The sequence below is a fragment of the Sinohyriopsis cumingii genome, chromosome 6 (genome assembly GCF_028554795.1).
Source record: "Sinohyriopsis cumingii isolate HCF-2022 chromosome 6, ASM2855479v2, whole genome shotgun sequence".
Lineage (NCBI taxonomy): Eukaryota > Metazoa > Mollusca > Bivalvia > Unionida > Unionidae > Sinohyriopsis > Sinohyriopsis cumingii.
In genome coordinates, this window is record NC_142966.1 from 139,763,100 (window position 1) to 139,789,674 (window position 26,575).

The following is a 26,575-nucleotide window of genomic DNA, read 5'->3' on the forward strand; positions in this document are numbered from 1 at the left end:
TCTTAACGGAAAATACTAATGATTCCGAATTACTGCTTCCAGTATAAATTCAAACATTCTGATTAAATTTTGATCTTGACTCTTCATTCACCTAAAATCTACAAGAGTTTGCACAAAACAGCTTTTACAAATTCCGTAGCAGTGTTGCAGAATATCACTAACAACAATGTTAAATATAACCTGTAAGAGCACACTTCACAAATTCCTTCTTTCTAATTATACTATAGTTCAACAAATTGCATGCGATTACGTCAGACGCTGGTAAGAGGATTGTTTGACATGTATATGCATGTCGTATTTATATTTCTAATATTTTATTATATGAGAACTGCAAGTAAGACATGTTGCCGGCCTTCTGAACCATATGTGTTATTTCTCAGAAAATGAAGTTTTTGTTATTATTATTATTATTATTATTATTATTATTATAACGTGCAAATAATTGCACAAAGGTACTATAATACTTTTGACATGGTTATAGTTCGCCCTGCGTACTTCAGCGTTTGACTGAATTCTTTAACATTTCTATTTTTCACTTTTTAACCGGTATCACTCCATCGATGTATATTTGCGATTCATTGACACCCAAACACTCACACTTCCTAATCATCATTCATCTTAGTAAAACAACGGCAGTCAGTACTTTTACCATGATGTAGATACTAACTAATCACCGCATTTCCGAGGAGTTTCCAAATTTTTAGTTATAGGAATGACCCAATTTTTTGCGAATGACGTCACTGACAATCTCGTAGACACATTTTTTATATTTACTGGTATATGATAATTGTTGCTAATTTATGCCAGTTAACAGGGATTATTTGATATCGAATTTTGTAGAAAAGTCGCAAGCTGTTATAATTGTTGGGTAGAGTGACAAATGATCAGGTTTTATTGGGTGGGCCAGTTCCAGAAACCTGGCTTGTTCTACAAATTCCAGTCATTTTATTCAAAAGCAATGATATCTAGAATAATGCAATATACCCTATGCTGATCTGTGGATATGTTGTGTCCAAGTTAGCGGAATAATTATAACTTCGAGTCGCCGTTAAAGGTGAAGTTTTTATACTCTAACCCTGAGTTCATAGGGAATTGTACCCGTCCATTTAACGTCTTGATTCAAATAGATATTGAAAAAGTTCAAAACAACTAGTTTATAATGTTTTGTCATTGTACACATTGAATTGTGTCTCTGTTCAATGTTGGTATTGTTTTCCAAAACCATTGTTATAAAGTCATATCATGCTGAATGTGCAATATATAGTTCGCTCATTTCGAAAATCTTACAATTTCTTCAAAATTTTCTAATTAACATAAGGTCGTAATTTGGCGTATCGTCGTAATACCACGCAATCATCGGCAAGAATTGCAGACGGCCAGCCTAAATTGGGAGTAGATGGAGGAACCAATCCAAACTTCACCTACGGATCCTGTACTCATACGAATGGTTCCATTGATTTTTTTTCACCCTGGTGGAGAGTAGATCTGGGTCATGTGTTTCTGATAAATCAAATTCGTATTGTGAACAGACTCGGACAAGAAGGTAATTTTACGAGTGTACTGTAAACCGTCAATACGAGGTCAAACTTGACGCTGGCGAGGGGCCTGGTGTCTGGTAAGGAGAGAAGAATCGCAAAGCATATTGCTTACTAAATCCACCCATGTCTTAAGATCGTTTGTAAAGAATATCATGTTTTATCATGAAGTCTTTAATTGTATACTACCTTTGCTTTGGCACAATTATTTGAAAGTCATATTTAAGATCAAACAATCACACTGTACCAACAAACTATCTCACCCTCTCACTCACCCTAGTTACACCCCTGGTTGTACGTTCAACTCTCTCTTTGGCAAACTAAATGGCACATAAAACAGTTGTCCATGATGAATAAATTATTTGCCTGTCATAGTTTGCCCTTTAATGTTTGATAAGAAAGCTAGCAACATTTTGATTCGTGTATTTTTCCTATTATTAGTATTCCTCTGGGGTTTTCATTCTTATTTAAGTCTTGGTTGATAAGTGGAAAAATCGTCAGAGAGAGTAAACAAGCAATAGTCTAATGTTGAAAACATAATTATATGTCTATTACCGAGCCATGGGCAAATCAATACATGTGTATATATGCATAAACATGAATAATTATATAGCAATGTTGTTGGGAAATTTGTTATTTCAAAATGTAATATTCATTCAAGCCATAACGTTTTCAAGAAATGAAGTTAAATTGTCTTAATTGACAACTCTACCACAGTTCAACAATTAACACAATCAATCGTGGTTTAGACGTACAGTATAAATGGTGGTCGTGTAAGATAAATATTATTAAATCATTTATGTAGCATTAAATACATATTGTACTTATATTATCATGGTTACGATTATATGGTCATAAACTAAGTAACAGAAAGAATCAAAACCAACATTTTTTAAAAAGAAAACTTAAATAATTAAATTATCTAAAGTATAAAAAATGAAACTTTAACTTGCAGTATTGTAAATTAAATCCAAAATAATCCAAAAAGTTCTACGCAAGTTCCAAAGAATCGAGTGTTTCTAGTTATAATTCTAGGTCCTCGAACGACCTGATGTGCCAACAGTCTTCAACTGAAGTATCCAATATTCCTTTGAATAAATCCACAATAATCCCTAAATAATATTTAGCAATTTGTAAGTGCAATGAATAATCCGAATAAATGTTTAGTCTCAAATTATATCTAAACAAACATTAAACACATCTGCAGACTGGTGTTAACACACGACCATTGGAAAACGGAATGAATTAACCATATATAGTTCATTATATACACCCATACAGTCCTCAATCGCAATTGTTTTCCTACTCGCAAGGTGACATACGTCACAATATCCCACGTCGCAAAAGAACCCACTTGACCGACGTATCCAATGGGAATTTTCTCCAAACTCGTAAACACGTCTGTTATAAATAATAATATTAAGGCAGTAATGGCACTTAATTCTTTATCTCATCAATAATGTTATATTTATATTTACATAACATGATATAATAACTGCTATATGCAGTAGATGTACTTAATTCTTCATCACGTCAATAGTGTTGTAATTATAATCTACATAACATGATATAACAACTGCTATATACAGTAAATGTACTTAATTCTTCATCTCGTCAATAACGTTGTAATTATATCTACATAACATGATATAATAACTGCTATATACAGTAAATGTACTTAATTCTTCCTCTCGTCAATAGTGTTGTCATTATATCATTTATCACCACTCCGGTGGCCTACTGGTTAGTGCATCCGACTCGTATGCGGGAGGTCGTGGGTTCGATCCCCGGTCGAGTCATACCAAAGACTTATAAAAATCATACTAACAGTTGCCTCGCTTGGCGCTCAGCATCTAGAGGTTAATGTTAGGACTGGTCGACCTGGTGTCAGGATAATGTGACTGGGTGGGACAGCATGCTACGGCATGATGACCAGTGCTAGACATCACTTTAAACTGCTACACTGAAGACATCGTAGCGATATGACTGAATTTTGTTTAAAGCTACGTTAAAAATCCAATCATACACACACACACACACACACACATCATTTATCCTATGTGGAAGAGAAGTATAACTGATTTATCGGCTTATTATAAAGTGTTCATTCACCAATTGTCTAATAAACGTCTGTCTGGAATAGATGTTTTCGAAAATGCTGGATATCTCATGCGCTGAGTATTACCTCATATGAATTCGGTTCGTGAAAAAACAATCAAATTACGCACCTTCACAGACAATGCCAACATTAACATTATACTTGTTTCTCCAAAGAACACAGAGCTTTCTCATTTCTTTTCGTCTCTTTGACGAAATGGAGAGAAGAGAATGGCAAAGAACGCAATAGCAATTGTGATGACAAACACAAGTAGGTGTCTGGACAGCCAGGCAATGGTATTGCTAGCAGTCTCAATACGATTGACCCGATCATTGCAGGCAGTGCCATCGCTTCTCTGCTAGTGTTTTCAGCATCTCTGTCAGTTATTATCATGGTGAATGGAGTGGTGTGCATGTGGGTGATGGCGTCTGGTCTGGTTTAGGAGCCTGGGCTGGTGCTTTCGTGGTTCCGTCAGCGGTTCCCGCTACTCATCGTGTTTATGATTAAGCCCAGTACGGTAAGTATTAAAGTTATACTTATCCTATTCGCAAAAGAGGGTTCGTAGCCTCTGGGATAGGGTTTTATCCTTGTGGAGGTCTGTTGATGGTTCCCTTCATATTGGTAATCTTATAGTAAGTGGATGTTGGTTAGAGTTGGTAGCATCTATCTGCAACCCGCTTTAAACATGTAGGTTTTAAATGCAGTCTCTGGCTCATCATTTCTTTTTCTCAATGGGTAGGCTCGTGTCGCTTTCCACCCGGGTCAGCATTTTGTTTTTGCATGACGATGTGAGTATCGAACTCTACAAGCTTTGAGAAGCTATTTTCAAGTTCGTTATGCATCCGTTGAAGCTCTACAGTGAGACTAAATATTTTTCGCACTGGGAGTGTACTCTTAACTGCTGTGTCTTGTAGTCCGGTTGCAAAGAATAAATTGTGATCTGCCCACTTGAGAATGTAATTTGCAGTCTGCCGCAGTACGACGGCATTAGAGCGGACAACCATCTACTCAGTCTCATCGCTATGCAGTATGATACCGTGTTCACTACAAAAGTTGGCTGACACTTTCGTGGTATCCATCTCTGCTTCTTTATTATAGACGTGTTCTGTCCTGGGAAGGATTACCCCAGCTGCGCCATTGGAAAGGGGCTAAATATTAGACCGTCAAGGCTCCCTAGCTCCATCGAGCTAATAGTCTGGTCTCCTTGATTTATAGCATTAAGAAAAATGCCAAGGTATCTAGTTCGTGTTTATGCTTGTTGTTGATGGCGCTATATTCTTCCAAACCTACGTTGACTGTAGGCTGCAACTGTACTGGCTCGGAAAGTATTCCCAGAGTACGTTTTCGTATGCTTCGTGGTAATGGATTTTGAATGCCGCTGAGTTGAATAAAAGAATACACCTTATGAATTCTGTTGAGGGCTCATTGGATAACTCGATCTCAGGTTTTATTTGTAAAATCAGCTTTGCGCCTGGTGTTGAAACGCATATGTCGACTTTGTACAGCTCAATCAACGTAACATATTGACCCCGTTATCTGCTCTATCTGCAATGACAGAGACAGCTCAGCATGAATTTTTACTACACATAACCTTTAAGTAGAAATGTAGTATATAACATTAGTTGATGCGTATATTTTGTCATACACAGTCTCTAAATACAATGTTATTGCATGCTGTCAACTCGCAAAGTACCACGAGAAACTTCTTTTTGTCTTTTTTCTTTTCTTCTTAGTTTTTCTTCCATGTTTTATCCCACAATCAATACAAATCCGATGATATTTCGGTCCCGCAGTTCCAAAATGGTAGAAATATTTCCTCTTCTAACCATCGCAATATGAGTATGGAAGTATGTACTCATATAGTGTTTCCTATACATATCATTGCTTCCTAGTTTTAGCCTTGCACCCATATCTTTTTACTAATAAGCACCATTTTAAAGTTATATATTACTTTATAGATATTTATTTAATTAATGATAAAGGTGGTGGTGAATTGTGCCCAAACACCATGTTACATTAGGAATAACATATGTAAAGCTACTATGCTCCGAGTGGGTGGGTGGAGGCTGGAGCAAGACAGCACTTTAAAGGTTCCTTAATACATTTTTAGGCGCGTGCCCCTAAAGGACGGAAGCTAAATCTTTTTCTCCGGTGTGGGTGGGTAAACAATATCTAGCACATTTATTTTGGATATGGGCATGAATTTGCCACTAGGTCACTTGGAGCAAAATCATTACTCATCTGATTTAAAAAAATACACTTGGTTCTTCTAAGGAAATCGAAGTTACTTTAACTTTGATCCCAACTGACAGGATCGTTGCACTTACAACATCCGGAAAACTGAATTTATATTTTGACACCCTGTTAGCAATAGCTCATAAAATCTGCTAAATCAACTGTAATTCATTAATTGAAAAATGCCTCTAAACTTACACTTATTGATTAGAAGCAAGCAAAGTATATATATATATATATATATATATATATATATATATATATATATATATATATATATATATATATATATATATATATATATATATATACATAGTTAAATCCCATGTTCTTCACTTCAGTTTAATAGAAAATACTTATTTATTTCAGGACGATTGTCGGGATTTGAAATCAAATTTTGGGTAAATTCTACTGGAATGGCTGTCTATAATGCGCCAGCAGTTAACCCAGGATTACATGTAAACGTTACAGGCTTTTCATCATTACTGAGCGAATCGGTTTCTATAGAACTGAGCGGTGGTACATCAGGAACCCCTAAAATTGTTAACCTATGCGAAGTTTTTGTATTTGGAGGTATGAAATCATTTTAATGGATGAACGTTTTAAATTAACATCCAGATGTTATTGTATCTGATCCGTTTCAAATTTAATCAAGTCTTTTATATCAGACACGATATGCTCATCAGGAGCGATATAATCGCTATGTCCATGCTTGTATAGACTGGGACTGTGTAGAGTCACATTCAGCTAATCAAATGTCATCTGTTTGGATTTATTTCTTCTTTTCCCTGTTCCTGACGTTTTCGAAGTTACGTCTCTTCGGCAGTTTAATATGAAGCATCGTGCAGTATAAATATTTGATTAACAAATCATTCAATGTTTCTCATATCAGATTGCCTTGTGAGTCAGTGTGGATGGGAATGCGAGAAGTCATGTTACTGTAAATCATCCATCGTGGGATCGGACAAAATCGAGGGAATATGTCCTGATGAAGATTGTGTGGGCAATTGGACCGGAACAAATCGTCGATGTGATTGTAAGTATACCTTTCTATAAAATCATGCAAAGGAACTCATGAGGTTGGCTCTAAATGTAGTAATTGCTTCCTCAAAAGCTTTATTAATATTTAAATCAATCTGTTCACAAATTGCTTTTGATTTGATTAAAGCGTTAATGTTACTCTTCTTATGGAGCATCATATCTACAACCGATTAGAATGACATTTTCTGATACAGACCTGAAATTTAAATATAATGTCTTAAATATCCCAGTTGCTGAAGACTCATTTTCATAGTCAGTACAAAATGCAACTCTTTTGTCAGGATAATTTGAGAACTTAAACAATGTATCAAAGTGATTTTTGAGATATTGATTGAGGAAATTTAATTTTCTACCTTTCTACCTACCTATAATACTACGTCTTACCCTCTGTTTTAGACTGTCTATTAGATGGCGAGGGGAAATGCCCAGAAAGATGTCATAAATGCGACACTGGATCTTACTGTTTTCCCGAAACTGCCACTTGCTTACCGATCTGTGATGAGAGGCACTGGGGACTCAACTGTTCTAGACCTTGTGGGAACTGCATTAGCGGAGACAAATGCAATCAAATAACAGGAAGATGTCCTGGCCAATGTCAGGTTGGATGGTGGAACAAAGATTGTTCTTCATTGTGTTCTTTTTGCAAGATTGGCACAAACTGTGACAAAGACTCTGGCAAATGTGAGATTTGTGAAGATGGCAAGTGGGGCGATATATGCGACAAAACTTGTGGAAACTGCATTAGTAGGAAATGTAACAAAACAGTTGGTGCCTGTGAAGAAGGATGTATAAACAGTTGGTGGGATGGATTTTGTAATCAGTCGTGTGATTACTGTAAAACTGGTACGATATGTGACCAATATAGTGGAAATTGTACGCAATGTCCGACCGGAAAATGGAATAGGAAATGTAGTCAGAACTGTAGCTATTGTGCAAAAGATACCGAATGCGATATTGAGAGTGGAGAGTGCAAGCAGTGCCCGGATGGAAGATGGGGTAGCAGATGCATCCAAAGCTGTGAATATTGTGCACAAGGCACAGAGTGCGATATAAAGAATGGAAATTGTCTGAAATGCAAGGCGGGTAGCTGGTCATTGAATTGTTCTTTGGAGTGTGGAAGTTGTTTTGGTGATGGTGCCTGTGATATTAAGACAGCGCAGTGTATTCATGGATGCCTTCCCAGCTGGCAGGGAGACAATTGTAATATAGGTATCACTTTTTCGATTTTCTGCTCATCTCTTGGTTATTGGCTTTTTCTCAGGTATTAGATGTAAATATATTATGCTTAACTTGAAATTTTGACAAGTGAAGAAAGTATTTTGATGCTAACTCTACCTTGTATTAAAGAAGCTGATACTTACGATACACAGTGTAATAATTTGACAACAGAAGCAGATATTTACGCATTAATACGCATATAAACATTTTTTCAACAGTAGGCTATCGTTTGTTCATAATGAATTCTCATGATTACTCATTAGCTAGGTAAGAAAATAATGAGAATAACTATTGATGATCCCCGTTTCATAAATGAATTAATCATGGCACACAATTCCATCCAAATCTTTTTTGCTTCCCCTTTTCTCCTTTCTCTCTCTCACTCCTGCATAAGGGACAAACAACGCGGTATCCTGTGGAGTGAGAGAGAAAAAGAATTTGGGCTCAATGAAACTATTGAAAATGAAAGTCCGCCAAGTAAGCTACAAGTGTACTATTAGGTATTTACAAGTATATCGACTAAAATTATTCTTAATTATACCCAGAATGTCTAGATGGTTGGTATGGACGAAATTGCCAGTTTGAATGTGGAAACTGCGAAGTAAATACATCTTGTGACAAAGGCAGTGGCGTATGTCCGGGTCGGTGCTCGAACGCCTTTCTACCACCTTACTGCATACATAGAAAGGGTAATTTTTAACCTCCATCTGAAATTTGGTTCCATTTATATTTCGAAATCATTCTTGTGCGTCCAGTGAAGTGCATCAATATATTGTGAATGAACTTTGTTAAATATGTGCGTACTGTGACGATTACTCACGATTTTATAAATAATAAAGGAATGCAGGATTTGTTCCATGGTCTGAGGCTTGTAGTTGTCAGCCATTTTGTAAATTAAATTATAGAACTAAATCTAGTCTTCGAATATTTTCTTCCCCTTCTAAGAGATTACTTACGAAGTAAGTTGTAATAAATTGAATCGCATGTTATGAATTTTTCAATTTGTTTCATAAATAAAAAGAAGAGAGTAGTTAATTAGAATAATTCATTTTGTTACCCTGTTCACAATACATTTGTTGACATGAAATATTTCTCGTCCGACAAAACCATTTCCAAATTATATTAACCGTACAATAATAATAATAATAATAATAATAATAATAACAATTATTATTATTATTATTATTATTATTATTATCATTATTATTAATTAGATGAGAAGATAACACAGGAAGCGACCGATAAAGGATTAGTGATAGGTGTATCCGCTGGGACAGTCCTTACGTTGAGCTTGGTGGTAGTGATAGTTGTGTTTCTGGTTATTCGAAAAAGGTCAGTTTTTAATACTAAACATGAATCTACTCACACTAAAGACTAAATATACAATCGTTATGTTACACTTCTAATTTTCCAACAAGATTTGTCACCTTTCTCCAAATTTTCAGTGTATGAATGTCTTCCGTGCAATAATTCAAGTTAGAACAGATAGGGTCAGATATGGTTAGCTAATATAACACGCAACGCAAAGAGCATTAACCACTAAGGAGTGTTTAAGTTCACCAATTTGTTATGTAAATATTTGGAATGGGCTATTATTATCAGTTTATAATCCGAAATTTTGGAATGATACTCATTCTTCTTGAGTTTTATGAGTGTTACTGTCATTTGTTGCACGTTACAGACGAGCAAATACCTTGAAGAGCAAAATGAGAGAAAAGCCGATACAACAATTGGAAGATGGTAGCAGCGTTGTCTATGCCAATATTGTTGGGAGGCACGAAGAAGGTAAGGAACTTTATATGTTTTTCCGACACAGAATATTCTTCCATCCGTCAATCAGAGGGTGATTATTAGCATTGTTCATCGGAAGTTGTAGGGAAATCGGTTGGAATCGGTACGAAATAGACTGATGGAAACGGATAGAAAATATCACATTTAGACAGGTTAGGGAAGCACTATCTCTTAATGGCTTTTATATGAAAGATTATACACACGCTATAAGCTGCAGATGAAACAACGTTTGATTTGTAAAATACAAAATAATAAATCCACTGTTGGTTTATATTTCTTGTAGTATTTAAATCACTTGAATGGTTGCATTTAAATAATAGTACACCAGGATTATATTATTATACATTAAACTTTGTTAAAATAATATGTAGAATTGTCAATTTGGACCTATTTTATATTAATTAATTGCTCTAAGACTACTTCGTTAGTCAGATTTGCGATTGTGAGAATAATTTTTAATTTTCGTTGTTTAGATTTATATACAAATTAAAGACACACACGATGATTGCACTTATACGCATCTAAATGGCTATCTGAATCAGCTGTGTTGCTAAAAGAAAATTAAATAATATACCTATTTTGTTCAAGGTGTATCATGTAGCTTTCAGTACAGACATCCTTTCTGTTATTTTGCGTTCCAACCATCTACTTCATGTACATTTCATTCAAATACTCCATTATGTCTCTTATCGCAGAACCAACGCATATACACACCCCCACCCACCCCACCCCACATATATACGTGGGTTAAAAAATAGTTTTTTTGGTACAAGTTACTCCCATGAAATTCATGTGCACAGATAAATGCAATAAACTGACGATGAGCGCTTTTGTCTTTTTTAGTCTTTGTCTTCAAACTGACTGATGCGCTAAACTAGCTGATATTGACCAACAAACGCAGGAACTATATCACAATCTGCCGCGAATGTAATTTAGTGTAACAATGAATTATATCATCAATATGTCATTGTTTATGTAATGCAAGTAATGTCTATAGCAATAATAATGCTAAGATGAATTATAAAAAGCAGTAGTAACTATAGGTGAGTACTAACGAGTACAATGAATCAATTATTTAACTGAAAATGTTGAGGCTGTAAACAGATGACGATTAAATTTCCTTGTGGTTGTCGTTTTTAAGTCTTCTTGATTAAGTCTCCTGGTTTCAGTGTTCTGAGGCGGCGTCTATCATAAGATTCCTTTTCTTTCCTGGTTTCGGAACTCTAGTTGGGGTTGCGTCAATTGCCGTTAGTTTTATATCACTGAAAGTGTGGTTAGGAAAAGAGAAGTGTTCTGGAACTAGACTTCTTTCCAGCTTCATTGTCATCCAGTTAGATATGTGTTGATAGATCCTTTGGTGTAGTTTTTCGGTGTTCTCCAGCATGCTGAGGGCTCCAGATGATACATGTGTTGATATGAAAATGTTATTCTCTACTTTGCACGTTCTGTTTGAGCATATTATATATCAGAAGTTGATTACCAGTATATACGCACCATTTCAAATTGTACACATTCGGTGACCTTCATTAATATTAAGCCATAAGGACATAATAATGCTGTATAATCTTTTGGTGGAATCTAGTAATTTATATATAGAACCCCTCACTATATTGATCCAGAACGTTATAACAGTGCTTCAGAACTCATGATGCTAGTTGAAAGACAAATTATGACTTGTTTTCGAAAAAATTCCACCAGGTGAAAATTATTTTTATTTACAATACAAAAACGAAATTGCTTAATGATCGCAAGAATACAAAAATATATATGTGTAATAATTACATAACGTTAAACTTTGCCTGCCAATTTGGTCCTAAGACGGACAAAGAGCTTACAGTTCTGTTAACTATTCGTTATTCACTACGGAAAACCAGAAACGCTGCAAGATGTCAACATCAAACATATGTCAAACTATAAATACACTTTGCAAGTGAATAGAGATAAGTCATTTGAATCAAGACCAATTATTAATGACGGCTTGGCGGCATTCATTCTTGGAAGCTAAATGATCCAATTAACCAAACCTATTTCTGATGATTTTACAATATTAGAGCTATTGAAACGAATAGTTGAAAATGTAACTTCTGTTGCAAAGTGTTGAAAGAAAAATATGGTGATATAATGAGACTACCCACGGTTGATAATGAATGTGCATTTATTTTGGGGCAAAATAATTACGGCTACAGGAGGAATGACATAAGTTCTACGACACTAGTGACCATCCCAAAGATAACGCGTTGAACGTAACATAGATGAATACTCAAATTCCTCTAATGTTAAGGATGATTTAAATGGCACTCCAATCATATAGTTGTATGGGTTAGAGACAAAACGTTATTCATTTAGGACTGACAACGATGACAAGAAAATATGGAATAATGCATGTATGAGAAAAAACAATAAATTTGAAAATCCATGATGTAAAGATATTTTATTTTGTCTAACACAGATAATATTACCAGGAAATGAATTACTAATGTGATGCAATCATGTAGATTTTCATGATCACAATAAACACATTATCAGGACAATATATAACGTCAATACATAACTATATAGGCGCATCTGAAAACGGTTTCATTGCATTTGCGTTTCCTTTAGCAATGAAAGCTCAATATATATATGGAGTAGCTTTGGTACAGGTACACAAAGTGTTCGGTACAAGTATCTTATATTGATACGGAAACGAAAGGCTCATATCAAAGATCTACAATTTCTCCTTTTATTTAATCTGGTAATAAGTGATTTATTTCAAACCATGTTTAAATTACCTTCTTTTCCCTGATATAAAATACGCGTAATCTGCTTGAAGTATTCGATTACAGAGTTGTAGTTATGACATTTAAACCATACGGAGATTTCAAAAGGCCTATCATGGAAAGCTAGTTTGGTTAAGGGAGTTGCGTACTTTTGCATGTCAAGATTTCCAGTATCATCAATTATGAACAAAGTATTGGTTCCTTGGTATATAAATTATTCAGATTATCTCTTGAGTCTACCGTATTTGAATATTTGAATAATACCTTTCTATCTTATGTTTTGTTCCACATAAAGGTTGGACAGATGATAGATATTCGATCAAAAAGTCTTTTTATTCAATCTACATTAGAAATAAATATCCATTCTGTGACCTTTAAGAAAAATATTCATCTATTTTGTTTAAGTGCTAACTCAGTAAAACTTGCTCTTTTAATATTTCATACATGTAGACATTGAAATCTTTAGTTTGTATCTAGTATTCTTCCATCGTGTCATCCTCGTGTCCAACTCGTTCCTCATCATCTCCATTAGAATAAAGTATTTTAAACTGATTTCTTCCTGTAAATGATACACCCTTAACTATTGTTCATCGAAATGCATCTGTAGTAATTCTCGTAGATATATTGTACAAACCTTTAAACCCGCTCCGGTGGCATAGTGGTTAGTGCGTTCGATTTTTATGCGTGAGGTTGCGGGTTGGAACCCCGGCCGAGTCATAACAAAGACTTATAAAAATGATAATAGCAGCTGCCTCGCTTGGCGCTCACCATTACGAAGTTAGTGCTAGGACTGGTCGACCTGATGTCAGGATAATGTAATTGGGTGGGACACCATGTTACATGTCTGCGTCATGATGCCCAGGTGCTAGACATCACTTTAAACTGTCACACTGCAGACATCGTATCGATATGGCTGAATAATGGTTAAAGATACGTTAACACGTCCAAATTACACACACACACGTTTATTATTTTCTCAACTCAGATTTGCATTCAGTGCTGACCAATATGATGTGTCAATAAATCCGGCCAGCTACCCCTTTATGTAACACTTCCATCACCCTGTACTTATTACATATTATTTGAAAGGTTAATGAAGGAATGAAATTATTACAGAGACGACAATGAATAGAGCACATGAATACGTGAACATCTTTCACACCAACTGCACTACTGATGCGGATAGTGGTAGGAGACAAGAAGATAAATACGGAGTCGTCACCGATCATATGACCCAATCTAGCAGTCCAAAACGGGTCGTTTACTACAATGGAACAGAGCTGAACAACACCCGTATCCCATTAAGAGACCTTCCAGATTATATCAGAAGGAAGGCATTCGATACAAATGATCTTGAAAATGAATTTGAGGTATTTTGATTCTTAAAACACGACAATATTTTCCCGAAAGTAGTCATGTGGACACTTTGAAAGAAAAGAAAGCATTAATATGTCTTGTATGTATTAGATGATTACAACAGAAGGCCGGTTTCCACACGTGTGTAATATATTATTGATTCAGTTCTGTATTCGTGTTTATTCTACACACAAAATGTATCATACATACATGTGAATTATTTCCTTTATCAGTTTAAAATGTACTGAAGTGTTTAAAACAAACTACGACTTGAGGAAATATTTTCATTCAAGCGCCTGTGAAGGTTACCGTTCTAAATTTTAACTTTATTAAAACGTTTGAAGTGAATATGATATGTTCGATAATAAGTAATTTTTGTGCACTTAACATTTCCTAAGTGGAGTAGGAATGAGATGTCAATGTACATAGTAGCTATCAAATTGAATCCTAGTACGTAAACATAGCAAAGAGAATAAATGCAACATAGATTTTACGTGTAAGCTTAAATGATCATTTGCTGCTCTATACAATTTAATTCAAACTGTTATTACTTCATTTTAATTGCAAACATCAATTAAAACACAGATCTGAATTCTAACACTCAGTTTCTAATACCTTAGAAATTGCCCAAGAACCCCCAGTCCAGTATGACTATTGCACAGATGCCGGTAAATGCCAAGAAGAACCGTTATAAAGGAATATATGCTTGTAAGTATTTCTTGTCTGGTTATCATTGTCCCCGGAATAGAAAGTTCAACTATAAAACAATTATTTTAAAGGTTATTTGTTTGCGAGAAATGATAATGTTTTGTCATATAGAATCACCAAACCTGAATGTAGAATGTAGAATGTTCATGTTCACATCTTTTTATAATCTCAAAAGACTATGCGAATATTCATCGAACAAATCTTTTATTTTGAATGTATTTAGGTGTGCATAGCAATTACAAAGGAGACGTTACCAGTAGCGCAAGAAATACGTATGATCCCGAATTAAGGCTAGTATTATGGTGCCTGTTTACAATTATGTCGCAAGTTATAAATAAAACTCGCCATGTACAATTACTTCCAGACGACAACACCAGGGTAGAATTACCTCAGACAACAGATGTATCGGGCTCTGATTATATCAATGCGTGCTTTATAAAGGTACGTTCAATTAGTATATATTCGCTTTTTTCACTTTTTGTACCTTTTAAGTATTTGTGAAAACAACGCCTTTATATTCCACCGTCATCAGGCGATGTACATTATAGTTACTTAGTTTGCTATTTAGTTTTTAAAAACTGCACATCAGCTAACATCACCCTTTCAAACATTTATAAATGCATACATGAATAAACAAATATTCAAAACAATCAATATTCGATATGTTATGTAATTTCTACAAGTTCGCATGCGTGAAGTTGGCTAAAGTTGGTTGAATGGCTAATGACAACCGAATATTATCAATTTTGCTCGAGAGATGTAATATGTATATTTGATTTAATTTATATTTGATTTGATTTAATTGTTTGTTTGTTTGTTAGTGTTAAGTTTTTTAATTTTTTCCCCCATTACATGCAATTGTAATGTAATTTTATTTACTGGATTTGATATTTTTTAGAAATTCAGTTAATTTTTTTCGAAAACCTAAAATTAGAACTTTGTATTTGCTGATCTAGTTCCTGAACTTGATTCAGAATTAGTAAGAGTTGAAGTAAACAACTTCTTTTAACTTATCAAAAGCCTTCTGACATCTTTCAGTAAAAAATTAACTCGCTTTTCTTGCTCAATAAATTTGTCAGCGGCTCAGCGATTTTGGAAAAATTGGAACAATATTTCCAATAGTATCCAGCCATACCTAAAATTCGCATCAGTTGTTTTCGCTTATAGGCACGGAAAATTTAGAGATAGCATTGTCCTTAGCATCTATAGATTTAACTTGTACCTGTCCCACGATATGTCCTAGAAATGTTACACTAGCACGGCAGAACTCAGTTTTTAATAAATTAATTGTCAAGCTTGCATCAGTGGAACTGTCAAAGAATTTACAAAATGTTCTTTCCAGTTGTCGTTGTAGATGATGACATAGATTTAAGCATCAGAATTATCTAGACCAAACGTGATCATATTCATTAGATGCTGAAAACTACTTGGCGAACCTTTCATACCAAACGGCATCACTTTATATTGATAAAGTCCATCTGGAGTCACGAATGCCGAAATTTCGTTTGCTCTTTCTGTCAGTGGAATTTGCCAAAATCCTTAAAAAATGTGAAATTTGGTGAAATACTTGGCATTTCAGATGTTATCAATGGATGCATAGATTCTTGGTAATGTAAAGGAATCTGTTTTAGTCACACTGTTCACCTTCTTATAATCAGTGCACATACGGGAAGTTTCATCTGGTTTCGGAACAAGTATACGTGATGAACTCCAGTCACTTTTACATGACTCTATGAAATCATTCTCCAGCAAATACTGAATTTCTTTGCTCAAGTATACCAGTTTGAGAGGGTTCATCCTGTAAGGGAGTTGTTTAACAGGTTTGGAATTTACAATTTCAACGTCATGAAAAATGTTGTTTGTTCTTGTAGGAGTATCTGGAAATAAGTGCTCATATTAAAAAAAATAACTGTTTAAGTTTCTTTTTCGTTGTTGCAAATGTGAAAGTTTCTGGTCCAGATCTTTCATAATTTGTAAATTCCGACGATTTATCACTCCAATATCAGTAGAATCCGATGATATTCCTTCACGTAAATCTTCACTGAGTGGGACTGGTAACTAAATTTGTTGCATGTTTAAGCTGGATATCTCGTTCAATATCTTCCTTTAATAAGTTTATGTGGCAAAGATGTTTTTGTGTTCGCCTCCCAGGAGAATTTATGATGTAATTTAAATCATTTACTTTCCTTTCAACTGTGTATGGACCATAATACTTGGTCTGAGCAGGACTTTTGTGGTATGGACAAGAGAGCCAGAACTCTATCACCAGGTTGAAAACCCCTTGCCGTTGAGTTTTTATCATATCTTAATTTCATTTTTGACTGAGTAGAGTGCAGATCTGCCCTTGTAACCTCTCAAGACTTTGACAACTTATACTTAAAATTGGAAATATAATCGAGAAGATTAATTTCAGTATCTTCATCAGAAAGAAGTTTCTCTTTCAACAACTTCAGTGTCCACACACAGTGTCCAAACACCATTTCAAAAGGGACTGAAGCCTAATGATTCTTGAACTGATTTTCTTAACAGCAAACAATAGTAAATTAATGCCTTCATCCCAATCTTTACCCGTATCAAAACAATATGATCGAATCATATTTTCAAAGTCTGATGAAATCTTTCTAATGCTTCTTGGCTTTCAGGGTGATAGGCAGAATATTTGAATTGTTGGATGCCTAATTTCGTACATAAGTTGCTGGAAAATTCCAGGCATGAAAGTTGACCCTTGACCCGATTGGACAGATGTGAAAAGGCGAAATTGATTAAAACAATCGTTGTTAAAGCTTTTACTATGGTTTTAGATTTAATATTCCTCAATGGAATTGCCTCTGGAAACCGTGTTAACGCACACACTATGGTCAATAGGCATTGGTTACCTGACTTGGTCTTAGGTAAGGCACCAACACAGTTTACCATAATTCTGTTAAATGGCTCGTTAAATGCAGGAATAAATTACAGATGAACCATTTGACAAGTATGACAAGATCTGCAGTATTTACAAACATCGCTTTTGTGTTTTGGCCAATAGAAGTGAGTCAAAATCTTGTGATAAGTCTTATTAGTCCCTAAAAGACCAGCCGTATGAGTTGCATGTTCCAGTCTTAAATATTTCCTGTCTGTAAGATTTGAACTACAATTTGATAGATCACTGACCACTTGTCACCAGCATGTACCTCGGGAGGTCTCCGTTTTCTCATAAGAATTCCATGTTTAATGAAATAATATACATGAACTTCAGTAGATTCAGTTTCACTAATGGCCCTTTGAAACAAATAGGAGATCTCGGGATCTTTTTCCTGTTCGACGACAAGTGATTGTCGATTAACACCCTTATTAGAATAAAGATAATGAGTAGTTAAAAGAGGATCACTGTGATCAATACCTACTGATTAATCCAAACAACGTGTGAAAGTGACCTCATCAAAAGCCTGACCAATACATCTGTCAGCTAAAGGAATACGTTCCTGATCCACATCATTTTCAAGAGCTTTCTTTGCCGTAGCTCTGGTAACTGCACAAGCTGGGTATAAATCAAAGAATTATTTTTAAATTGGATGAACTTTCTAATCCAAGCAAGGCTTGTCAGTTACAAATGGATTAACCACAAGCTTGTCTCAAGCTAGGTCGATGCCTAGTAATAAATGAATGCCCTCAATTGGTAAAGCATACACTGTTCCGACTCTTGCTGGTCCTGAGACTACTTTTGATGACAAATTTACACAATGGAGAGGAACATTAACAAAGGTGCACTCTACTCCCTGAACAACTACAATTTCGTTATAAGACTTCTCAGAAAAAGGCGACGTACATGGCAATAGAAGATTCTGAAAAGCTCCTGTGTCCCTTAAAATGTTAATAGGGATGGAATTGGCTAAATTACCCAAGAGTGATATAGAACCCTTCGATATGAATGGTTCATACTTCTCCATAATAAAATCAGACTGGGGATTATTAGACTCAACCAATGTATTGCTTCCAATACATGACCTTGACATTGAACGTTGAGAAATAAGAAAATTTGGAATATGTCTGTCTTGAATCTGATGCTTATGTTTCAATTTGTAGCAATAAGAAATAAAGTGTCCTTTTTTCTTGCAATAGGTACACGTAGGAGGAGACAAGGAATTTTGATCAAGCTTATCTGGAGCTTGATTGTTAGAAGTTGTGCCAGTTTGAGTTTTAGAAGGGCTTATATTATGCTGAAATACTTTTTCTGCCTGAAGACTGTTGAGTGGAAGACTTGTTTACAAAAGAAACTTTATGAGCTAAAGAATACTCTTCAGCAGCACGGGCAGCATTTTCCAAGGATTCGACCTCATGCTCATGTCAAGTTTTAATGTCAATATGGATACAGTTATTAAAATCTTCAAATCTTCATGTAATAAAAGTTGTTTGAGACTTTCGTGATCTTGATCAACTTTCTTGGCTATGCATCATCTATCAAATAACTGCTCTTTTTCTTTTGCAAATTCGACATGACTTTGTCCAGCTGCTTTATTTTAGTTTCTGAATTTTTGCCGATAAGCTTCAAAGATTAACTCATAACCCCTTAAGATGCCTTCCTTCACCAATTCGTAGTCAGCACTCTGCTGTACTGACAGGGATGCATAGATATCTCAGGCTTTGCCAAAACGTGTACACTGTACAACTTCAGCCCAATGCTCCCTTCGCCATTTCAAATTTTTTGCAGCTTTCTCAAAATAAGGAAAATATTTGTTTCGATATTTTTCTCTAAAAGGGGACACTAACCTAATATTCTTTGTAACATCAAACCTTGAATTCGTATCCATAGTAGAAATATGCTTTTCACTTGCCAGCTCAAATTATTTTATTCTACTTCGAGATTCCCTCTCTTTCTTCTCTCTTTGCATTTACATTTGCAGCTCTCTCTCTCTCTCTTCTTTCTCTGATTGTAAATGCGTTTGCTGTCTCTTTTTCCAATTTCATTTGTCCTTTCTCTTTCTCCAATTGCAACTGCAATTGCGTTTGCTGTTGTTCTTTATCTTTCTGACGTTCCAGGCTCCTTAACTCCTAATTCCATCGTGTATTTTAATTTTAATGCCTTTACTTTTATGTCAGAATCCGATATAGACTTACTGATCGAAACCAACGCACTTTTATCCAAAACATTCTTTTCTACCAAATACTGGACCAATCTATTTTCTATCTCTTGCTTCGTTAAGGAAGCTCTTGCCTCAGAAAGATAATCTTTTCTGAAAAATTTTAGCCAAAATTCATATATCCAAGGACGAGGGACCCAATTCCTTTGTTATGTATTTAAGCTCTCATAAGCAGTAACAAGAAAAAAATGAACACAACAAGCTTTGTAAAATTTAACAAATAATTTATTTCCATAGAAAAGGAAGGTAAAAATGAAATAAGGATCTTACGTTTTTATGAATCAAATCCAAACAATAATCTACGAATGAAAAAAGAAGTCCTAGTAGTAAAACGTTCAAATGAATGTGAGTTCGAGTCCTCAAATCAAAAATGGAAGGTGATGACGTATATTATAGTCACACACACAGACACACACACACACACACACACACAGATATATATATATATATATATATATATATATATATATATATATATATATATATATATATATATATATATATATATATATTAGTGAGAGAGAAGGGGGTATTCAGCAGGCAAATAATCCAATACTGATGAATGACTGAAGTGCATTTCTACGTGAAATAGGTACGCAATGGAACAAAATTAATTTAACAAATACATCACCGTATTTAGACATAAACAACAACACATTTATCTAAAAACATCAAAATAACTTCCCTTACCTATGCAAATTCTCAATATAAGACTGGTAGTCATCTCAAAAATATATGTGCATGCACAACCAAGAAAACCTTCAAGATATTAAGTTGATTACAAAATTCATTGCAGGCTTAAACACATATTTTAGGAAAGTTATACAATATTCATGGCACTTGAAAAATTGATGAGATATTATCCAACTTTGTATTCTAAGGCGTATATTTTTGATGTGAAGTTGAAAGCGTATTTGATGGATTGTAAATAATGACGAATCATTAAATTTTTACATACTTCAGGGCTTCGGGAAAGAGAGAGCCTACATCGCATCACAAGGTAACCAACCATAATCATCTTGTCCGAAAAACATGCTGAGAATACGATCCTTTGAAATTTAAATATAGCTTATCCATATCGCATACATATCTTCTGAAGACACCTTGAAGATTCCTGATGTAAACATTTTTATGTCTGATTATACCGTTCAAAAGAATCGTGACACTGAAAATTGCTTCAGGAAGATGTCATTCATTTTGTTTATAATGAATATTTATGTTCTTTGCACCCGCAGTGTCGAATTACTCTACTGATATGCACTAATAACATATTGAATTATATTTATACTTTTTTAGTTCCCTGGAATAGATATCTTGAATAAATTCAGAAAATGTTATTTATGTTATACCAATCACTTGAACCCTCGACCACTGATGTCGGCCATTTAAAATTTATAGTTCCATTTTTAAAAATTGTATAATCTGATTGTTTTCAATGAATAAACAATTCCATGGTAAGCTCGTCTTATTGAGGGCCATCCGACATAATAGTCTTATTCAGCTCGTCTTATTCAGGGCAAAACGACGCAATTGTCTTATTCAGCTCGTCTTATTCAGGGCCAACCGACGTAATTGTGAACGATTTCTGGCGAATGATCTGGCATTGCAAAGTGAACAAGATTGTAATGCTTACGGAAGTAGTAGAAGAAGGGAAGGTGAGAAATACATTATGTTACTTAAGTGCTCATTTCAAATGAATTATCATTTCAAAATGAGCACAAATTAAAGCTTCTTTTTTTACATAATGGACAATGCTGATTTAATTTGACGAAACAACAAACAGTATATAGTGAAATGACTATAAAACTTTTGGATATTTCAGTTATTGCACCTTTGGTTAGAATGATATAATTACGCATTTTGTGGCATCATGATGGTTTGTTATACGCCAAAATACGTTTATATTACCCTAAGTAATACGTTAGTCATGTGACAATGTATTTATGACTTCATGAGATTGTTTTGGCACATGCTTGTACATTATACATTCATAAAATAATTCTGGAACAACTACGCAAACTTGCAATTCATTTTAGGATCAGTAAATTATTTTCTTTAATTATGTCTTTTGTAGTCATGCTCAAAATATCAATCAAGCAAAACTATATTAGGGAAAATAGATGCATAAATAGAAGAAAGTTTGTAATATTTAATAGAGAATATGCGTTTTTAAAACGAACGTAGAATTGCTTTCATTTGTCTCGATATAATAGCTAAGGACATTCTTACAGGTGAAGTGCATACAGTATTGGCCTTCGAAAGGGAAATGTACATACGGGTCGACAGAAGTTGAATATTTAAATGAGGACGTTTTTGCTGATTACACGATCAGAAAATTCAGGATAAATCAGGTACTATTTATGAAATCGTGCTGTGTAGCACGAAAATACGGTGAAGTGCACTTATCAACTTTTGAGTGACAAATCATCCATCAACTAAAGAAGTATTTTTAATATGTGCAAAACATATCTTTGGTTTTTCGTTTTCTTGTCCACATAATTTGTTAACAACAGAATGCATTTCGCCCAAAAGTCCATTTAATATGCGATTGCAAATCCTTTAATTCTCAAAAGATCAAATATGTTAAAACCTTTTCTCCACAAACCAATTTCTGACGCTAACAGTAATGAATTACCATAATTAAACGTGGGGATTAAGGCCAAGACATTTTATTTTAAAATATTTTGTTTAGTAAGTAGCATACTCATTATACCATAAGCGATAAACATCCATTTCCCAGATTAAAGAACGATTTGCTAAAATAAAAACATTTTTGTCGCATTGAAGAAAGACTTGTAACTTCTGCGCTCAAATGCTTACTTTCTTCTTTGGCTAACGTATGAACATAGCAAACTATGCATGATTCTTACATTCGCAGGATGTTCCAAAGTACAGTTTATTCATTCACTAGGTATGTACGTATGTATATCGATAGATATAAATATAGATAAACAGATCCGTAGGCAAACATATAGTAGACAGATCGAGTGATAGAGTGGTATAGCACATCAGGTTTTACTACAAGGAATATTGGCCGAAGGCAATAAAACTGTCATCATATCGTTGATAGCATTACCAATTAGTTCAGTAAATAGGCGAGTAAATAGCTGATAAGGCAAACTTTACTTATGTATTGGCTCTACATACGTTTTCCTGTCACGAATGGATAAAGCAAGAGAACAACTAGAGCTACAAAATTAAATGAAATATACAACGATATCAAGAAAACGCTGAAACGAGCAATATGTTTCACACATTTCAGGCAGGCAAAAAGTGCAGGGTTGTGACTAAGTTCCATTTTACTGCCTGGCCTGACAGAGGTGTCCCAGAATCGCCATCTTCTTTGGTACAGTTTTGGAACAAGGTCAGAAATACAGAGGGAAAATCGGAATTGCCCATTCTTGTACATTGCAGGTATACACCTGAGTAGGTTTCTATTATTTTTTTGGGATAAATATTCTGTGACAAAAACTCCAGGCTGTATTTAAGATCATTCCAATTATATGTGTTCTGTTAGCAGGCATGCAGAGTAGAAAGCATAAACTACGGTTTAACATCAGTAAGAGAATCTTATGATAATCAGATAATTGTTTAGTTTAACAATTGATAAATATTTTGATGAATGGTTAACGTTTTTATCATATAAGAAAATATAGTGTAAAAGTCTTCTTGTTTATTGTGACACCAGTTTTTATGGATCATGGGAATTGAACAAGGTAATGTACTTGTCCAGAGGTATACTAGAGTTATATTATATTTAATTGTTTTATAAAAATATCAATCATTAATACATAAAAATAGCTCAAAGGTGTGTGTGTGTGTGTGTGTGTGTGTGTGTGTGTGTGTGTGTGTCAATCATCGGAAAGATCCTTTAATACAAAATGTAATTTGGTCCTTCAATAATAAGTTCTAAAATCAAGCTAATTCAAATCCACTGAGAACAGTGGTATTTGTGTGAAGTAAAACGTCATGAATAGAATATTAGGTCCTTTCGTTCTGGAAGCAGTCATGTATGTTTTGCCTTAATCTAGTGAATATCGCAAAAGTTGGACCTTTAAAGTAACTACTCCAAAAATGTTATACTTCTTACGTTTTGACTGTTATTCGTAGTATTCTTCAAGGTATATTTTCAGTTCCCTAGTGTAACACAATGGCTTTGATGAAGTTTAAATACCTATAATTAATCTATTTTCTACAAGAATGTTCAAGATCAAAACTTGGATGCATTTATTCATCTTTGTAGTGCCGGTGTCGGACGAACTGGGACATTTATTGCATTAGACTACCTATATGAAGAAGGGAAGCACACAGGATCAGTGAACGTATTTGCATGTATCTACGAACTGAGGCAGCAAAGAGTGAACATGGTCCAAACAAAGGTATTTTTATATGCTTTCTGTCTGTTTGCTGTACTGAACATAATATTTATTTCTCGTTTCTTTTTGTTGTTCCATTTATATGCAATACAAGTGTTATGGAGGAATTTTTTTAATACAGTATTTAAATAAATATAATATAATTACGCCACTTAAAATATAGGTTTCAAAATATTTTCTGGCATTAGTTGAACGTTACTAATGTATATATATATATATATATATATATATATATATATATATATATATATATATATTGGGAAGAATAGAACAAAACTCACTTGTAATTATGTCTCTGCTAAAGTATTTTAGGGTTCATAGTAACATATATTTAATATTGTCACCAACAGGAGCAGTATGTGTACCTACATGAAGCTGTTGTCGAGGCTTTGATGCCAGCCATGGCTTGTGTGCCTTCAGTCACATTCCACGAAAAATACACAAATATGTTAAGGCCTGACGGAAAAACTGGAAAATGTCTACTGCTTACTGAATTCGAAGTAAGTTTTTCCACTACCGCCGTTTGTTAAGAGAAATATTATTGATGGTTCATAATTTTTCACCCTGTTATTTAACTGTAGACAAGATATATTTTCAGAATTCATATTTTATATCACTGCTACTACTAAAACTAGAAATCATATCGTTGGTATATTTATAATGCCACTTTGCTAGTCGTCACTTCCACAGTTTTTTTTACGTTATTTCTGTTTGTCTTTCATGCTGGACGTTTGTTCTCAATGGCCTTCTGGCGTGTTTGGAAGGCGACTGCCTTCTCTAGCATGTCTCTCTTGTGTGCTATTAGTAGTAGCATTTTGAGGGTATCCCCTAACCTATGGGGTATTACTCTAAGGGCTCTTACAACAATTAATTTGAGAGTCCAAGACCTTGCTATGTTATATTAACAGATAAATGTTATTTGGTGTTTTTCTTGTTTTTTACATGCGACATAAAAGTCAATGGTAATTATATACTTGTGATGAAGAAAGGATACTCTGCTACGTTATCCTTCCTGTACAGTATCCTACAGTAAATTCGGATATTAAAATCCAACAGGGCTCTGGCTTTCCTTTGTTAACCACTTGTTTGCAATCTCAGTTTCATATTTCCTAGAAAGTTGCCAGTTAATAGTAAGGGCTAGTTTGTGGCCATCAACTTGCTTACTTCACTCCCTGGCCAGATTTCAGATTGTCTCATCGTTACTTCTACATATTTTGCTTACCGTTGTTTCACCGTTGTTTCACGTTGATGACTCTAAGTCTTAAGTGGAATGTTCGTAAGAAAAGTAGTCAACAGGTATAATTTAGGCTTCTAATGTAAGAAATCCAAAATAAAACAATATTGCTATTTATTTTTAATTGCAAGGTCAAGTACATATGTCAAGGTCAAACATATGACCCCAATTCCAATTAAGATCATCATGTATCTCCACAAACGTTTCACTTTTAAAATAACATATACAGAGCCATGTTATATTTCATATTTGAACTTGTCATTTGATGGCTGTTGCGGCAAAAGAATTGTGAGTAAATAGTCAACTTACATATTGTGACTTCAGTAACTGGAGTGAACTAATTATAATATAAACATGTACGTCATATTACCAATTCTGGTAATAAGAATATTCAACTCATAAATGATGATAATCAAATGCCAATTGTCTTCTGCATGAGTTATCTCTTATGATGCAGGGAATCTTCATCTTGCAAGTCTTGAAGAAACATGTTAGTTCTGATTTGTAAATAGTAAGCTCCATTATCAAGGGATGGCGTCTTCTAAATCGCATTTCACGACTCTTGAAATGGTGGATTTATGTAGGTCTTTTAAACAATTTTGAAGGAAAGTTGAGGTACACTGTTTAATTGCTGACGCTAGTTTGTTAAGAATGAAATAGTCTTTGTGGTGTCGTGGTTTATCTGTGTTAATTTGTGATAATGCTATAAATTATAAAGCCGTGCTATGTAGTAAAGAAAACAGAAAAAGCCACGCATAAGAACGCATTACACTGATGACGTTATTAGACTTATTAGCATTGACTTCGCACACTTCTTAGCTTGAAATGTAGTAGGTATGTTCCAGATTTCAGATTATTGGTTTGTAATTCACGGATAGCCTAATCGTACATATAAATGAAATCATACGCTATTGGACCAATGAAACCACATTGAGACTGTTGACCTCAAACATGCAACCATAATCATTGAATCTTTGGCTTGTAGCCTCTATAATTACGAACCTTAGTTGTACCCTCATGGACATCCAAATATGTAAGAGCTGATGAAGCCATATTCAGTTGCATTAAAAGCATTGGACATATATTATGTTCTTGGGTCAGGTC

The 26,575-nt window shown here is 34.5% G+C and overlaps 1 protein-coding gene across 1 annotated transcript in view; it reads left to right on the forward strand.

The window, feature by feature from the left end:
* LOC149798114 (uncharacterized) overlaps positions 1-26,575 on the forward strand; it is a 62,323-nt gene that overhangs the window by 29,312 nt on the left and 6,436 nt on the right. The window contains exons 5-20 of the mRNA XM_089963206.1: positions 1,319-1,543; positions 6,238-6,441; positions 6,761-6,904; positions 7,306-8,118; positions 8,673-8,816; positions 9,342-9,459; positions 9,809-9,912; positions 13,794-14,047; positions 14,654-14,741; positions 15,106-15,182; positions 20,825-20,861; positions 21,419-21,516; positions 22,093-22,212; positions 23,124-23,275; positions 24,105-24,240; positions 24,588-24,737. Of these exons, the coding sequence (XP_089819332.1) occupies positions 1,319-1,543; positions 6,238-6,441; positions 6,761-6,904; positions 7,306-8,118; positions 8,673-8,816; positions 9,342-9,459; positions 9,809-9,912; positions 13,794-14,047; positions 14,654-14,741; positions 15,106-15,182; positions 20,825-20,861; positions 21,419-21,516; positions 22,093-22,212; positions 23,124-23,275; positions 24,105-24,240; positions 24,588-24,737 (2,864 nt within the window). The remainder of the gene's footprint in view (positions 1-1,318; positions 1,544-6,237; positions 6,442-6,760; positions 6,905-7,305; positions 8,119-8,672; positions 8,817-9,341; positions 9,460-9,808; positions 9,913-13,793; positions 14,048-14,653; positions 14,742-15,105; positions 15,183-20,824; positions 20,862-21,418; positions 21,517-22,092; positions 22,213-23,123; positions 23,276-24,104; positions 24,241-24,587; positions 24,738-26,575) is intronic.